This window comes from Magnolia sinica, chromosome 13, assembly GCF_029962835.1.
Source record: "Magnolia sinica isolate HGM2019 chromosome 13, MsV1, whole genome shotgun sequence".
Lineage (NCBI taxonomy): Eukaryota > Viridiplantae > Streptophyta > Magnoliopsida > Magnoliales > Magnoliaceae > Magnolia > Magnolia sinica.
This window is the reverse complement of record NC_080585.1, coordinates 50,890,878-50,910,047: the sequence shown is the minus strand read 5'-3', so window position 1 is coordinate 50,910,047 and position 19,170 is coordinate 50,890,878. Positions and strand designations below refer to the sequence as shown.

Sequence of the window (19,170 nt, the reverse complement as noted above, 5' to 3'; positions counted from 1 at the left end):
TTCCACTATGTTTGTACCCTAGGGACCCAACAAAGAACATATCTAGGAATCAAATATTAGATAATTTTCCACTATAAAAGAATTACACAATTCTTCAAAGGTGCACCTTGAAAAAGAATAGGAGCCAAGGGTCAAAATGGGAGGAATAAGAAAACTGACTCTAACTGCCAACTGAATGGCTTCAGTGGAGGAAGAAAGAGGCTAATTTTGTCACAAATTCTCTTGCGACGATGGAGTTTCTGGACTTGCCTTTCACTTTGGCAACAATAATCCATTGCCTTAATGGATAAGAGCACTTTTCCTTTCCTTTTCTTTTTCTTAAGAAAATCGCAGTTGTAAAAAAAAATTTAAAAAAAAAAAAAAAAAAATTTTAAAAGAAAAAAAAAAAGAAGTCACAGTGATAGAAGAAAGTGAAAGGCAAATATTTGAACTTAAAATTGTGAAAGGATAAATGCAAGGTAAACAAGATAAGCAATTTGCAAGTACACTTGAAATAGTGTGAAAATGTATGCTAGGTGATTGATAATTATCCCCCACAGCTCCCTCTTTTTAATTAATTAATAACAAAATCAAATCTATTAAATACTAAAAATAAAATACAACGTATCTTCTGGAGGAAATTGATGATTGAAAGTGGGCTCATTTTCTTATTAGTTTCAAAATGAACTAGAATCAAACTTCAGTTCATCAATCAAAACAGTGACATAGGAAAAACAGCTCAAATCGTGAGAGTTAGTCCTGCAAGGTCAGCAGCTCAACTGAGAACCTTGTACACATTACATGGTCCGGTGGTTAGTCAAAGAACCTCGCTACAGATATGGACAACTAGGCGCACATGCAGTAACAAACTTATACTACAAGAATGGCTAGAACATTCAACCAAGAGGCAACATTCACTCACCAGACATTACGCTCATTAGCAACATTCACATATTAACTAACACTGGACCAATAAATCCACTCTCAGTGCTAGAACATAGTCGATACCAATGTTCGAAATATCGGTATCGTGTTATGTATCGCACCCATGGGATACAGATACGTATTGGTTATTGCATGAGATATATCGTTTGCATCGGGTAATTTATCGCACTTTTTGGAAAACATGGGGAAATATTGGGGAAATGGTTGAATTTTTCAATCAAAATTCAAAGATTGTTAAAAAAGACCATAATATACACTTTTAAATCATAACATCTCAAAAAAGAAGTGCACATAATATGTTTCCTTTCTATAGGATTCTAAGTTATGCGTTGTTTGACTGAACTAATGCAACTATATTCAAAGTGAATGCATAACATTTGAGTGTATGTGATTATCATTTACTACTAAATACTTTGAAATTGGTCTCAATTGACAGCTAGTTGAAGGAAAATTTCGAAAAAAAAAAAAAAAAATCATATTTTCATAATTTTTAAATTAAAAAATAATTTTTATTTTTTGAAAATTGACAAGGACTAAACAAATTAGTAGATCAGCCCTCTTACATGCTTGATTTCATGTTTGGAATGCAACATTGCAAGCAAAATGGGAGAAATTGTGAAAATTTTGAATTTTTCCCATTTTTTCTCAAATCGGACCACCTACACTCAAATTTCGAAATTAAAGTGTATATGATGATCATTTCAGCAAATACTCCTAAATACTTCGAAATTGGTCCCAATTGACAACCAGTTGAAGGAAATATCCATTAAAAAAAAAAAAACATGGAGAACATGAAGAACCAATGGATATCAAAATCAAAGCTCCAACTCAATGATTTTTCATGCAAAATATGAAGAACCAATGGATTTGTAACCATTTGACACTGATTTAACATAATTTCAAAAAAATTAAAAAAAAAAAAAAGATCGGAAAATAAAAATGCTGACCGGATCAAACATGTGGGATCTATCGGCACTACTTGTGCGTTTCGAATTGCACGGGTGGGATAAAAGATATATCGTGGGATATATCGGCCGACATCGTCGATATTTAAAACATTGGCCGATACAAGCTCATCCCCTAACCAGACTAAGGGCCTGTTTGAATTGACGATCAGGATTGACTTGTATTGTATTAAATGTCGAAATATACAATATACAATGTTTGAAACGGAGTTGAAGTCCGGGGAGAACAAAGCGCACGAATACCTCACGGAATCAAAATTTTCAAACGATAGTACTGTAAAGTCAAACACCAGTGCATCGGGCAGTGCAGCGCACTCATGATGCAGTATTAGCGTGTGAAATCTTCTTTCTGAAAGAAGATCTATGGACGACAAAAGCATTCTACTCCCTCATCGTTCCCGATCATCTGCCTTCTATTGCATATGGCTAGTCAGCTCCTCCGGTTCTCTTTCAAAGGTTTGGGATTCATACTACGGTCGAAACTCTTCTCGGAGAATTGGATCGGGTCGAAGTGGGATTTCATTTACCAGATTGAAGGCCTGAAAGCAGATCGTTCAAGTATTGATGTCCGTCTTCCCGATTCAACTGGGAAACGCTTCTCCCCTGAAAATATGACCCGATTCAGGAGAGAAGTGGTACCCAACTCTTCGAGTGCATGATGGGGACATCACGCGAACACGCACGCCCCACTACGCACGTACGCAAGGAAGGCCCCACCATCGATCTAGATCGATGACGACGTCCAGGGAGGGCCTCCTAATTAGAGGACTGCGTTTTGCTTCCATGGAGTGGACCCGATCATCATGTGAATCCCACCGTGGGTTCTCATGATCGTAGCCCACTATTCCAAACGATCTAGTACTTTGAATTTTGGTTATTATTGTTATTAGGGACATCATAGACAATTTAAATTACTTTGATTAGTTGTTATTTGTAGTTACTTCGCCTCCAAGTAATAGCTTGCGCACATGGCGCGATTTTTGGGGTATAGGATTTTATTATAAATAGGCACCCCTTGTAGTCTTTTTTCTCATTGAAGATTGAATAAAATTTCTGCGTTTTCCTCCTCCTCTAATTCTCTGAGTTGTGGAAATACAATTGGGTGCAAAACCCTCCCTTCTTCGAACGGCTAACTACCGTGGTGCGAAGCCACACCCATCCCGATTCGCCCCTATCTCCTACCCTCCATATTCATCATCTTCTACAGTCATCCCCTCATCAAATCCACCCACGTTTGCAGCTAATCTTTTCCCTACAGCAGATTTTCAGAATTTGCCCCCTACAGGAGGGCTGAAACTTCGATGGAGCACCGTGTTCAAACCGATTATCCGTTTGGCCTGAAATTTGGAGGGAAGGTGGCCCAACCCTGGCCGACCAGGCCCTAGCTGACCGATTCCAAATTCGTGGGCCCCACACACGTGCGGGCCGCCATCCATGCACGTGCGTCAGGCCGGTTTGTTGTCCACGCGTGCGAGCTGATCACAAGTTCCCTCTCGTCTCTATTTCACTCCTCTCTCGCCTTGTTTCCATAACCCTAACCCTAGATCATCTCAAATCCCCAAGTCCTATTCCATTTTTGCAACCCTAGGGTTTCCCGAATTGAAACATGTAAATCCCTTTAATTGGGAAATAATCGTTTGCATGTGTGGATGAATCTACTATCCTTTGATCATTGTTTGGTCTATAATTTTAATCGATCCAGCCCTAGCATGTGTAGGCTTGGCCTCTTATAGATCCCCTTTGTTGAATGCTTGACTTTATGTGGGGTGTGGAGTTTTTGTGATTGTTTCTAACTTAATATGATCTTAAGCCTGAAATTTTGCGTATCATATTTAATTTCCATGATCTGCATCAAATTTGGTATTAGAGCTTATGGTTCTTATAAGGGAATGCATTGCATGTTTAGGGTTTGGTCTATTCACGTTTAATTTACATTAACTCTCATCATAAAGGGTTGTTTAGGATCCATCATTCACATTAGGGGCCGCTGAATTTTCTTGTTGATAGACTCTTCGGGCAGATAGGTTGCTGGAAATTTAGTAGCATTGTGTAGTTTCCCTCATATAGAGTCCTATACGATCATTTAGTCCAATTTAGACGCATAGAGTTGTGTAGAGGATCTTTGAGTTGAGTTAGTAGTTGTATGCCCACACGTACGGGTCATGGTTTTGGCTTGCACCCTACACTAAACATGGAGCAATTGCAAGAGTCAATGAACAAAATGACCCAGCAGTTTGATTCTTTGGGTAAGCACTTGGAACAACGTATTGACCAATGCTTTGAACAACTTAATGTGCATGTTACCCAATTAGAGACCTTCGCCAGAGCAAATCCCACCATTGGGGAAGATGCCCAATCTCAAGCAGGTGATTAGGAGGTTAGACCAAGGAATGGAGGTGGCTAAGGAATTGGTCATGGGCGCGCACCCGTGTACCCACCCTGCGAGGGGAACAAGACAACTATGACCCAGATGCATGACTCCTCCAGGGAGTTAGAGTAGAAGCCCCTACGTTTGATGGCTACTTGGATCCTAAAGCATTTCTAGATTGGTTGGCGGATATAAACCACTATTTTGAGTGGTATGACATGTCGAATGCTTGTCGGGTCTGATTCGCCAAGATGAAGCTTGTGGGCCAAGCAAAAAGGTTTTGGGCTATTGTCGATCGAAAGAAAGAAAGGACGAGGGAGCCCCCAATAGTCCATTGGGGAGAAATGAAAGAAACTCTTAAGGAAAAGTACCTCTCTTTCTCTTATCACTTAAGGTTGGCTGAGGAATGGCAGTCGCTTAGACAAGGTTCCATGAGTGTGGCAGAATACATTGAGAAATTCAAAGAGTACTTGACTCGTTGTGAAGTTGATGAGGATCCCGTACTCACTCTTGCTCGATTTAAAACAAGCCTTCATTCTGACATTAGAAGAGAGTTGCTCGCCAAGGACATAGACACTCTTAAACAAATGTATCAAGTACTGTTGGAGGTCGAGCAATACCTCAAAGCATCTGTGGGAAGGCAGTTTAACTTTCGCGATTCTAGTGTTAAGGCCAACCCTTCTAGAGCTAAACCTAACACTGAATACCAAAACAAACCTTCCAACAGTTCTCAGTCCAGTCTCAAGGATGATAAGGGTAAAGAAATTATCGGGTCTAGCTCGCGCAAAAGTGAGGCAACTAGGTGTTTTAGGTGTCAGGGGTTTGGTCACTTTGCCCACCAATGCGGCACGAAAGAGGGCACTAAGGTGCTCCTTATTGATGGGCAAGTAGAAGTAGTGCTCCCAGAAAGTGACGGGGAGGAGGAAGAGTATTGAGCTAGCAGAAACCCCTAGTGATGAGGAAGGGGGAGTGCAAGAGTTTGCGACCCTGACAGTTGTGCGTTGCGCCTTTGCCCAAGCAAAGAATACCAACGATTGGAGCCGCAACATGATCTTCTATACCTATGCAAAGTATGGGGATAAGAGTTGCAAGATGATCGTGGACAGTGGTAGTTGTGCCAATGTGGCATCAACTGGTACGGTGAGCCGTTTGGGCTTGAAGCTCGAAGCCCATCCTCAACCCTATAGTGTGTCTTGGGTTGATGAGACTTCCATTCCAGTCTCGCACCGTTGTCTTGTTCGTGTTCAGTTTGGATCATATAAAGGCACACTCTAGAGCGATGTTGTTCCCATGGATGTTGGTCATATCATTCTGGGCAGACCCTGGCTCTATGACAGAGATGTTACCATATTTGGTCGTTCAAATGTATACATTCTGGTTTGAGGGCAAGAAGGTCAAGCTAAATCCACTTCCACCCACGAACACGACTGGAAAGGAGTCCACCACACAAAGTGGTGTCAGCAACTCAAAAGAATTGAAGGAGTCAAAGTCCAAGTCTAAGCCTCTCTATATTTTAAATGCCAAGGACTTTGAGCGAGAGACCGAGTCGGACTCGATAGTGTACACCCTTGTGGCTAGGGAGAGTGCACTAGAGGCTAGTGTAGAGTTACCCACTGAGGCTATTCCGGTAGTGGATAAGTTTCATGACGTCTTTCCCGCAGATCTACCGGATGAGCTTCCCCCTATGAGGGACATACAGCGCGCCATTGATTTAGTCCCTAGGGCGACTCTACCAAACCTCCTTCGTTACAGAATGAACCCAAAGGAGCATGCGAAGTTGAAGAAGCAGATGGATGAGCTCCTAGAAAAGGGTTTCATTCGAGAGAGCATGAGCCCGTGCCGTACCCGCCCTTCTTACACCTAAGAAGGATGGCACATGGAGGATGTGTGTTGATAGTAGGGACATCAACAAAATCACGGTCAAGTATCGATTTCCCATACCGCGTCTTGATGACAAGTTGGATATGATGGCCAATGCTATTATATTCTCGAAAATTGACCTCAAAAGTGGTTATCACCAAATCCGTATACGCCCTAGTGATGAGTGGAAGACCGCCTTCAAGACAAAGGATGAGCTATACGAGTGGCTAGTTATGCCTTTTGGGCTGATTAACGCACCAAGCACTTTCATGCGTGTGATGACCCAAGTGTTGAGGCCCTTCATGGGAAAGTTCTTAGTCGTATACTTTGATGATATCTTGATTTAGCAAGACCAAGGAACAACACCTCAACCATTTGAGGTAGATTTGTGGGATCCTTAGAGCCGAGAAATTGTACGCCAACCTAAAGAAGTGTGCGTTTTTGTCTAGTAATGCTATCTTCTTAAGTTTTGTTGGGTCAACTGAGGGCGTATCGAGGGATCCCGATAAGGTCAAAGCTATTGTCAATTGGCTTGAACCCCGCAATATTCACGAGGTGTACAGCTTTTATGACTTAGTCACCTTCTATAGGCGGTTCATTTAAGGCTTCAGTACCATTATGGCTCCCATCACGGATTGCATAAAAAAAAGGGAGAGTTTCAATGGACAAAGGCAGCCTCGAAGGCCTTCAAGGAGATAAAGGTCAAGATGACCGAAGCTCCAATCACACGACTTCCGAATTTTTCAAAAGTTTTTAAAGTGTGTGACGCGTCAGGAGTCGGCATAGTAGTACTTAGTCAGGAAGGGCACCCTGTCGCCTTTTTTAGTGAGAAATTGAATGAGGCAAAACAAAAATATTCCACCTATGACAGAGTTCTATGTGGTAGTGCAATCACTGCGTCACTGGCATCATTACCTATTGCCGCAAGAATTCGTCTTGTTCTCAGATCACGAGGCCTTGAGATATCTGAACTCTCAGAAGAAACTAAACCCTAGGCACGCCAAGTGGGTGCAATTCCTTCAAGAGTACACTTTTGTACTTTAGCACAAAGCCGGGGTAGAGAATAAGCCTACCGACGCGTTGAGTCGTCGAGTCACGTTACTGAATTCCATGAGTGTCGAAGTCACGGGCCTCGAGCGCATCAAAGAAGATTATTCTGAGTGTCTGGATTTAGGAGTTGTGTACGCATCGTTGTTATGGAGTCTGTCAGGAGCTATCAGTGAGTACTTGATTTTAAACGGATATTTGTTTAGGAGTGACCGCTTGTGCATACCTCTCACCTCCCTCCGCGAATTTCTTGTCTGGGAGTTACATACAGGAGGGGTCACGGGTCATCGCGGGTCATTTCGGTCGAGACAAAACTATTGCCCTAGTGGAGAATAGGTTTTATTGGGCAAGCCTCAAGCGAGACGTGGCCAAAATTATAGGGCAACGTCGTACTTGTCAACTGGCAAAGCAGAAAAAGCAAAATACAGGATTATACACACCTTTGCCAGTTCCATTCATCCCTTGGCAAGACATCAGTATGGACTTCATACTTGGACTCTCCAAGACTATTCGGAAACACGATTCCATATTTGTTGTCGTGGACCATTTTTCTAAAATGGCCCACTTCATTCCTTGTTCTAAGACCTTCGACGCATCTCATGTTGCCAAGTTGTTCTTTAGTAAGGTCGTCAAACTGCATGGGTTACCAAAAACCATAGTGTCTGACCGTGACGTGCGATTCATGAGTTAATTTTGTATCTATGGACGACGAAAGCATTCTACTCCCTCATCGCTCCCAATCATCTGCCTTCTATTGCATGTGGCCAATCAGCTCCTCCAGTTCTCTTTCGAAGGCTTGGGATTCATACTATAGTCGAAACTCTTCTCGAAGAGTTGGATCGGGGGCGAAGTGGGATTTCATTTACCAGATTGGAGGCCTGAAAGCAAATCGTTCAGGTACTGATGTCCGTCTTCCTGATTCAACTGGGATACGCTTCTCCCCTGAAAATATGAGCTGATTCAAGAGAGAAGCGACACCCGACTCTTCGAGTGCATGATGGGGACATCACGCACACACACACGCTCCCCCTACGCAATTACGCAAGGAGGGCCCCACCATCGATCTGGATAGATGACGATGTCCAGGGAGGGCCTCCTAGTTAGAGGACTGTTTTGGTTCCATGGAGTGGACCCGATCGTCATGTAAATCCCACCGTGGGTTCTCATGATCATAGCCCACTATTCCAAACAATCTAGTACTTTGAATTTTGGTTATTATTGCTATTAGAAACATCATAGACGGTTTAGATTACTTTGATTAGTTGTTATTTGTGGTTACTTCGCCTCTAAGTAATAGGTTGCGCACATGGCGCGAGTTTTGGGGTATAGGATTTTATTATAAATAGGCACCCCTTGTAGTCTTTTTTTCTCATTGAAGATTGAATAAGATTTCTGCGTTTTCCTCCTTCTCTAATTCTCTGAGTTGTGGAAATCCAATTGGGTGCGAAACCCTCCCTTCTTCGAAGGGCTAACTACTATGGTGCGAAGCCACACCCGTCCCGATTCGCCCCCATCTCCTACCCTCCATATTCATCATCTTTTACAGTCATCCCCTCATCAAATCCACCCACGTTTGCAGTTAATCTTTCCCCTACAGCAAATTTCCAGAATTTGCCCCTACAGGAGGGCTGAAACTTCGACGGAGCACTGTGTTCAAACCAATCATCCGTTCAGCCTGAAATTTGGAGGAAAGGTGGCCCAACCCTGGCCGACACGGCCCTAGCTGACCGATTCCAGATTCGTGGGCCCCACAAACGTGCGGGCCGCCATCCACGCACGTGCGTCAGGCCGGTTTGCTGTCCACGTGTGCGGGCTGATCATAGGTTCCTCTCGTCTCTATTTCACTCCTCTCTTGCCTTGTTTCCATAACCCTATCCATAGATCATCTCAAATCCTCAAGTTCTATTCCACTTTTGCAACCCTAGGGTCTCCCGATTTGAAACATGCGAATCCCTTTGATTGGGAAATAATCTTTTGCATGTGTGGATGAATCTACTATCCTTTGATCATTGTTTGGTCTATAATTTTAATCGATCCAGCCCTAGCATGTGTAGGCTTGGACTCTGATAGATCCCCTTTGTTGAATGCTTGACTTTATGTGGGGTGTGGAGCTTTTGTAATTGTTTCTAACTTAGTATGATCTTAAGCCTAAAATTTTGCATATCATGTTTAATTTCCATGTCCTGCATCAGTGCGAGTAGCCCCTTTTCCAGTGGAGTGTATACGTTCTGCGTATACACCTCTGTTAGTGAAAGACCTATTCACTTTCCAGGTTTGGCTATACCGCCGACTGAGGAGATTTTCAGGTAAATCTCTGGTCGTCGTATCATAGGGTTTTATAATCTCCGCTCAGTCAGTGTGGAAGATTGGATATGACGGGTGCATGCGACCATTAAAGGTAGGTGTAGGGCATGGGTAGATAATTGATTTGAAGAAGGCAAATGTTTATAAAAACCCTCACTCCTTTGTCTTCTTCTACACCATCTGTTTTTGGAAAGTTTTTTTTTACGGTAAAGTTGTGCTACATCCGGGTTGATCATTGGTGGAGGTATTACTCATCTCTTCATTTTTTTTTTCTTTATTTGGACTCAATTCCTTTTGAGAAAATCGAAACTGTAGGCCCTTTCTTAAGACGACCTTCCCTTCATTATATGTTCTCCATTTTCATCTATTTATGGATATTTATAGATCGCATGCGTACTATGATGACATACTACCGGAGCTCAGAATTTTAAAATCCACTACTCTAATCTTCTGTTCTATTCACTAAATCATTTCCTAACCACAAGACTCCTGATGCGACGATGCAAACAGAACACCCCCTTGTGGACTGTGGAAAATAGTCACCTCTCTGCATTCTTCATTTCGATCAGTAGGTGCGTGAACTGTTCCATGTGATATTCCCATGATTACGCAGTGTATGATGTTCCTTGTAGGATTTACAAAATATCCCATGAATATGTATATCAGCAACTTACAAAAATAGCTGTTAATATGAGTTTCATGCTTTTATTATCTCAATGATGATGGATGTGTGTTGTTCTTTCTGAGAGGCATCACTGATATTAACTCCCCTTGTGGAATGAATGTTATGGCAACAATTCCTGTTTGTGTGGATATAAAATTTATCTAAAATTGTAATTCCCATTCAGATAATATTCAACTTCAATATTCCCATGGCTTCTGATAGTGGGGAAAATACTGATGAGAGGTCCTCTGCTAGTGATTGGACCGAGAATGAAATAGCTACTGCATTAACAGCCATTGCAGCTTTTGCATGTGTAATGGGAGCCACTGAATATTATCGGCGTTACTATATGAAGGCACAGCCTAAGGATGGTCACATTGAGAGGAATAGATTTATCAATGGAATAATAAGAAAAAGCGATGTTGATTGTCTTGCGCAACTAAGAATGGGTAGGGACAATTTCTTTGAATTATGTTCATTGTTGAGAGATCGGAAACTCCTATCCGATACTAAGAGGTGCAATATGAAAGAGCAGGTTCTAATGTTCCTACATACTATCAGACACAATGTACGTAATTGTGTGATTGGTCATCGCTTTGCATGATCTGGTGAGACGGTAGGCAGACACTTCACTAGAGCGTTGGATGCTATAATCGGTCTTTATCCAGAATATGTAAAGTTTCCTGAATTACCCACTCCAAAAGAAATATCCGACAACCCTTTGTGTAGTTCATTCTTTCAATTAATATTGTAAAAATGTCTGATGTCATTGATAAAATTTTGCACAGTTAAAGGAATGAACTGATCATGTGGCACACTTTTGCTTGTAGGACTGCATTAGGGCCCTAGATGTTACCCATATCCCGGCTTATTTACCAAAAGAATCAAGCTCAACTTTCAAAAATAGGAAAGGATTTTTGTTACAGAATGTTGTGGCTGCTTGTACTTTTGATATGAAATTCGTATGTGCTTGCTGGTTGGGATGGCTCTGCATCCGATGCTCGTGTCTTACAAAATGCACTAACCCATCACCCTGACTGTTTTCTTGTTCCTCATGGTAATCATATATAGGGGGTGATCGTTTACATTATAGGAATTTATGTCTGAAATATAACTAAAACATGTCTTGTAATGTGTAGGAAAATATTATGTTGTAAATGCTGGATATACACTTTCACAAGGGTTTATGGCACCCTATCGAGGTGTTTGATATCACTTGAATGAGTTTCGTACTAGAAGGAAGTTTGCCAATAAAAAAGAACTTTTCAATTATCGTCACGCCCAATTGTGAAATATCATAAAGCGTTCTTTTGGTCTTTTGAAAGACCGCTTTCCTATTCTACATACTCCTCATTAGTTCAAGTTTATAACTCAAGTGAAAATTGTTACAACTTGTTGTGTCATTCATAATTTCATCCGTGTTAGTGGTGAAGATGGACTAACTGAGGCAGTAGAGGACAGTGGAGACAGTACAGAGGACGTTTCGCCATCCCCTGTAGAGGTCACTACTGTGGAGGAAGGTCAAGCGTTATCTCGGGTGACGGACAGCGCAAGGGATGAGTGGGCAAGGAAAAGAGACGAGATTGTTGAGAGAATGTGGAATGACAGTCTTCCACGCACAAGACAACGCATTTAGTAATATTTGTTGGTTTATGTAATGATCTGCTTAGTTGAAAGTAGGAATATTTTGACAAATTTTAACTATGTTGAGGAGATTATTATTATTAACATCGTAGAAATATAAACTGTTGTTATGAATGATTCAATTGCTACATCATTTCGCTGTTGTTGTCTTGTTTCTATTAACAGTTAATGTGGCATAGGTGATATGAATTTCTTGAGCACATTAAAGGATTCAAGAAATAAAAATGAGGTATCGTCTCCTGCAAAGAGGGGAAGTTCATCATACAAGAGTCTAGATTCACCCACAGAACAGCTTGTAACACCCAAAAAATCTTTGACACCCTCGTGCAAAGGTCCTTCACCGAAGACTCTATCTAACCCGAAAAGAAGGATACCCGCCAGTACAAAAATGCTAAGATACAGTAGTATGATACAATGGATAATTCCTTGGTTGATGCCTTAATTGAGCAAGTAAATCTTGGTCTTAAGAGTGGTATCAGATTTAAACCCAAAGCATACAAAGCTACGATCAAGGAAATCCATTACAGATGTGAAATACTCCTGGAAAATCGTCATATATCAAACCATCTACGAACTTTGAAGAGACTCTACTGGGCAATCAAGGACATGCTTAATGCCTCTGGTTTTGGTTGAGACGCAGATGAGAAGATGGTTGTAGCTACTGACGATGTCTGGGAAGGCTATATCGTGGAAAGTTTGGGTAAGATTTGCTAATCAGTTTTGCTGAAAGATTGCATGTCTATTTATAATTTTTGTTTATAAGATTGTGTGGTAAATATATCATCTACCTGTCTACAGTCACACCCATACGCTGAAAGAGTGCGCGGAAAGCACATCGAAAGATATGACGATTTGGTGTTTATCTTTGGCAATGAGTGTGCACACAGTTCCTTTGCAAGAACGACTTACTCGTCACCCATTTCGGGGAGACACCGCGGATGAAGTGAACTGAATTTAGATGACGGTTCCAAAGAGGAGACTACTAAGACTGTACGTCTATCATCTGAAGATGAGGATGATCATGGCCCTGCTCCTCGCATTCACTGCGGCGAGGGATCTACACATCGGGCAAAGTGTTATAACAACAGCCAGATGGAGACGACATCAGGATCCCGACATAGTCGCTCAACAGCAAGCGAGATGAGCCGTCAGAGGAAGGGTAAGTCAAGAGTGATCAAATAGGTGACAGGATGGGGGAAATGGCCGAAGCAATGAAGTCCCTGACAATAACTATGTCGCAGGGCAAGAGTATGACACGTCTGCAACGGTTACTTGGGATTCTAGAGGAAGTGGATGGTCTAAGCCGCGAGGACCAGATCCGGGCTGCAAGGGTTTTGCAGTCTGACTTAGTGCAGGTTTTTTTTATGAAGATGGGACATGAAAGGAGAAAAGAGTGGATACAAAAACTTATACTCGATCGCAATGGCCCTGAATGAAAGTGGGCCAGCTGTGATACATGCTGACTATCTTTTTTTGGACAAACTTTATCTTTTTTGTTGGGATTTGTGTGGATACTGTTATATGTGTGCCTGTTTTTGGCACGGTTGGGGATTTTAAAACTGAATAGTTCTGGGTGCTGTAATTGCTGTTGGAACAGCAATTGTAGCTTATAATCTTGACCTATTTATTTTGATAATGCTACATGTTTATTTCTGATAATGTTGCAAGTTTCTAGCAGGTGTTGATGGTTCAACTTTCTTGAACTGATGGACAATGTCCGTCGGAGTACGAACGAGCGTGCGGGAAAATGATTGTGGATGTTGGGCTTGGTTTATGGCTCATATATGTGCTTGCAGTGATGTGAAACCATTGAACTATTTCTATTCGATTTATGATGCAGATCAGATATCTTTATTTTACAAGGTATAATTAAAATATAGCAGTAGGGAGTCATATACTGCAGACCCCCTCAAAGTTGAAATATTTTCAGAAGTGTGATTTCCTTATTTTTAGATACAATTTCTGGGTTGAATTTCATTTCAGATCTACTAATACACTTTTGTTCTGGATAATTTGCACTAATATCATTACGCCTTAACAACTGGTGACTCTGTATCACAGGGATGTATGAAATTAATTGGTTTACCAATTGCAGGAAAATGAACAAAAAGTATTACGTCGTGTTTGTGTGAAGAGTCCCAGGCATATATGATAGGTAGGAGGATTGCAACACAGGTTCACCGATTCAGTGGCTACAAACACCAGTCCTTCAGGACCTACGAAGATGCCGTCAATGCGTGGAATCAGCATAAGGTTTAATAACTATTATCTTTCATAATTTCATTTCATCCTCATCTCCATCAGTATTACATCTTCCAATATCTGGTATTAACATAAAATGTGATTTATTATTGTATCATGTAGGCCACGGTCCTCCATGGAGCGGTGGGGAGGACACCTGATGGTGACAGTGTTCGTGAATCACCTCGTGCGGCGATGAAGGAGACTGCCTCGAGTGTAAGTGCTCTAGCAGAGGCAACCGTCTATCAGCAGATCGGTGATATCGGCACGGAAGAAGGCAGACCGGAAAGGGTGGCAGATGCTGGTGAAAGAGGCCAGCAAGTGATCAATCATCCCCTTGTTGGTTTGCTGCTTGGTCTATTAATTTTAGGTCCGGCTATTAGGGAGTTCATTTTATCTTTGTTTATGTGAGGAAGGGGAGATTATGATTCCTGATTGAATCTGTGTCTTTTGAAGATGTGTGGGTCTGTTTGAGCATAGAAATGTTGGGTGAGGAATAGTTTTGTTTTTTGGAACTTACATTTGAACTGGTTCGATTGAGTATCAGATTGGATCGACAATCCGATCACATGTTCAGCGTTTTCACAACTTTTAATTTTTCACATATTTTCTTTCGATTTTGTTACGATTTATCAACTACAGTTCTACCCGTTCGTTTACTCGAGCTTGTACGGATTAAAACAGTGGGCCATATCCTGATGGGTCCCACAATTAGTAGATGCACAGATGGAATCGGATTACCTCCCAAACCTGAATCCGTTGCTGATGATGGATCCTATGTGTCCCAATACTCTGGGGGGACAGCATCGATTGGCTACATGGCCCTAATTCCCACACGATCTGACATGTGTAAAATAGATGGACGGCCTGGATGGGTCACAGACATCATTGAGGGGCCCACATAGCACTGACAATCAACCCTGAGAAGCCAGGCAATGGGAATAGCCAGCTCATATCGGCATCGATATAAAACGCATATACACTAAGTAACCCTAATATGTCGTATCCAAACATTGACTACTTGGACGCATTTGTATACCTACCCAACAAGCACTCTGATCCAAACATTGATTTGTCATCTATTGATTTGGATGTATAATGATTTCTGTCGAATTTATACATGAACAGTACATGGATACAATGCAATACACTGGTATACGTCAATCCAAACAGGCCCTAGAAGTATTGGTATCCGAGCACGTATCAGTCACCCCGAGAAATTTTATATATATATATATATATATATATCATCCAATACACTATGCATTGCATAGTGCCTTATGAATGGTAAATGCGAAAATCTTGTCCCAATTATAAAATCAGAGGAATTAGAAAGTATGAATGTCGTCCCAATTAAAAATTTAGAAAGGAAGTAGAAAGTGTGGGAAATAGCCCTTCCTCTCCGCACACACAAATGCACACACATGAACACAAAAACATATGTACAGGACATTCATGTGCAACTAGTTGGACAATACCATCCAACTAGCACATAAGTCATGTCTCCATGTCATGTGGTACAACATCCAGACCGTCTATAAGATTGGTCCCACCATGAAGACTACATTGTGCAAAAATCAAGCTGATCCACTATCCATGGGAGCAAGATTATAGAAAACCATAGATAGAAAACCATAGATAGCCATGGATCTGATAAAATAGCACGTGTGGCCTACCTCGAAAGTGGATTGGCAGAACCAATAACCATGTTAGCTAGATTGTAGAAAACCATAGACAGCAATTGATCTGATTCAAAGTACACATGTTCCAACAGATGGAACTACACCAAACTGACAAATTCCTAGATTTTGGCAACCATACTGTCCAACACTAACCTGTTCCAGATAATCATGCAGGCGCTGAAGGACACGCCTTGTGACAGAAATTATGCTCACTTCTCGAATTTGATCCCAGTAAGTAGAACCTATCTTCGGAGTACCTCCTGGATAGATCTCAGACAACATACCCCTAGCCTGCATATGTAACTATAATGTCAGCCATATGCAATCACCATAACATTGTTATATGGTTATACCCACAAGAATCAAGGTTACAGGTGTAGACAGAGCTTGGCAATCTACTGTACAATATCTTTTCAAATAATGAGAAGAAAAAGGTAGCATTCATGGGAAGCACAAAATAAGTTAATCTTCATGCAGAACACGTAAGCATAAACACTTGCCTGATCTAGAAGCTGCTTGCAAATATCCACATTCTTAGCAGAAGTAGCAGCAACATCAATACAAAGAAGAATCTGACATAAGAGAACATATGTTAGGATATACTTATCTATTACAAAATTTGAATAAATGGAAATCCATTGGAATTGGAAATACTTACTGCAGCTAAAGGACCTAACTGAGAACGGAGGGATGAAAAATCTAATTCCTGGACTGCGCTTGGAATTCCCTCAGCAACACGAGAAACTGCATCTTCCACCTGGGGAGAAAAAATAAATAAATAAAACAAAAGACACTTTACTCATCCCAGAAATGGCAGTTAATATAAAACAATTTCGCCTACTCGTCCATGGAAAATCACATGCAAGCAAGCATTGCAGTAAAGAAAGCTATGATGCAAATAAATAGCATCTAAGACAGTACACACGCAATTAATAAATTATGAACATGGAAAAAGAAACCCAACATTACACAACATGGAACATATAAGAATTTTTCTTTTTTGAATGGGACAATTTTTCTATTGTAACATACATTTTATTAAAGTGAAAAATGAAAGATCTGTAAAAAAGAATTCACCAAAGATAATTGAAGGAAGATCCTACACATAAAACAGTGCTGGTACTCCTTCCTTCCCTGGCTTATTCCACATTGTTTACCTCCATGGTAAGGTACAACACAATAGCATGCAATACATGAATGGGAGAATTTTCCATTGTAAGTTTGTAATATCCATTTTATTGAAGTGAGAAGCAAAAGATCTATAATGAAGAATTCACCAAGATAATTGAAGGAAAATCCTACACAAACAGTCTTGGTATTCCTTCCTTCACTGAACTAATCCAGATCGTTTGCCTCCCGAGTAAGGTATAATACAATATCATGCATGAAGTAAATGATAAAGAATCCCATATTGGCAAGCAAAACCAGAAACAATACCAGAACAGAGAACCAAACAGATAAAATTTAATAATGAATCCATATAGACGGAAGGGAATACATAACTTTCAGGGTCATCGTGAAATTATTTTAGTCGCTAGAAAATGTAAGATGGCATAAGACATCCTACACTACTGTTATTAGGAAGTATGAGTATCATAGTATAGGATAATGATTCCAAAAATAAATGAAGTGCTGCAATTGCTGTAGTACTTTTTTTAACAAAATAACTTTAGAAGGGAATGCATGAAGCAAATGATAAAGAATCCCACATTGGCAAGCAAAAGCAGAAACAAGACCAGAACAGAGAAACAAACAGATAAAATTTAATAATGAATCCATATAGATGGAAGGGAATACACAACTTTCAGGGTCATCATGAAATTATTATAGCAGCTAGAAAATGTAAGATGGCATGAGACATCCTACTACTGTTATTAGGAAGTACGAGTATCATAGCATAGGATAATGATTCCAAAAATAAATGACTTGCTGCAATTGCTGAAAGATGGAGTAATAATTAGTACTTTTTAAAACGTAATAACTTTATTGAGAAAGAAGGTAAAAACAATCTTATATGCAAAGATACACAGGTCACACCATCACAGGCGAGAGAATCTGCAACTTCATTGGCATCCCTGAGAGCATAAGAAAATTCTATTTCTAGTTGAAGAAGTGAGAACCAATCTCATCAATAATGTGTCGTTCTCAAAGCCTGGAAGCTGTCCTTCAAACCCAAACAATAGCAATATTGGAGTCGCCCTCCACAATTGAGATGACTCACGAGCATACTTCTAAACAACTACCTTCAATAAAGGCCCATAGCCCCACTATGTTGGAGGATTGTTCCCCAAGCTGAAAGAACAAAAGGATGAATTCACCCCTGTCATTCCTGAGAATATCTCTGTTGTTGGTAGGCTGTGATTCCCAATTGAACTACCATCAAAATCAAACTTAACAGTACGACTGGCCATTATGAATTGAAAAGAACAGCATCTTCTAGCTGAGCTTCAAAATTAGTTAATGTGTAGTAGATGCATTTGAAGTTAAACACTGCTAACCAACCATACCGCAAGTTTGAGAGGACAAATTATTAAAAAAGCAGCATACATACATATATATAAGCATCCATACATAAACATATATATAAGGAATGCTCACAGGGGAACCGATTCTCATGGGAACTCATGAGCACTTTTCGCATGCAATGTGGGCACAAAATCCAAACAGTCCGCAAGATGAGTCACCTCATGAAACCCTAGGGCCCAAAAGTTAGCCCGATCCAAAAATCTGGTGGGCCATAGCAAAGTGAGAGGCAAATCAAGGGAGGAAATTCCCTCTCACTTTGTTATGGCCCACCAGATTTTGAATCAGGCTAACTTTGGGGCCCTGGGGGTTTCATGAGGTGATTCATCTAGTGGAGCGTTTGGATTTTGTGCCCACATCATGTGTCAAAAAGTGCTCACAAGTTCCCATGAGAACAGGTTCCCATGCGCGCGCGCGCACACGCACACAGATATATATATAACTGCTAAAGCTTTTTTTTTTTTTAAGTAAATACTGTGTTGAAAATAAAGTAACTTGGGATTCAAATAGGTGAGTTACATGTCCTGATTCAAGGTGCCTGAGACAAAAAAGTAAAGACCAGGGTTTTCCGCAGAATAGAGATAAGGCAGGCTTTGCCCAGGAAGGGTTTAAAGATAAAGTCAAAATATGAAGTTGGTCAGGGCTTCCAGTTGACATGGCTGTAAACTTCTCCAAGTCAAGATTACATATGACCCCTTTATACCTTCGGTTTACCAAGAATCAATACATTCATGGGCTACCAATGAATTTTGGATACCTTCCATGGATGAAAGCCCCTTGCACCTTGGAAATGACACTTCCCAGAACTTTACAAAATGCAGAAATGCATATATGACCCATGGAAAATGCACAAAATGCATGCAAGAGAATGACAATATGGTTGTACCAATCACATATATTTGAACGCCTAAGCTTAGGAGAATAATTATGAGGTTTGGTGACAAGTTT

The 19,170-nt window shown here is 40.8% G+C and overlaps 1 protein-coding gene across 3 annotated transcripts in view; it reads right to left on the bottom strand.

Moving 5' to 3' along the window:
* The window catches only part of LOC131223756 (uncharacterized), a 150,816-nt gene that overhangs the window by 89,526 nt on the left and 42,120 nt on the right, over positions 1 to 19,170 (bottom strand). For all 3 annotated transcript variants that reach the window (XM_058219257.1, XM_058219256.1, XM_058219258.1), the window contains 3 exons: positions 16,358 to 16,456; positions 16,200 to 16,271; positions 15,853 to 15,990 (listed from right to left, as the gene is read on the bottom strand). In XM_058219257.1, the coding sequence (XP_058075240.1) occupies positions 15,853 to 15,990; positions 16,200 to 16,271; positions 16,358 to 16,456 (309 nt within the window). The remainder of the gene's footprint in view (positions 1 to 15,852; positions 15,991 to 16,199; positions 16,272 to 16,357; positions 16,457 to 19,170) is intronic.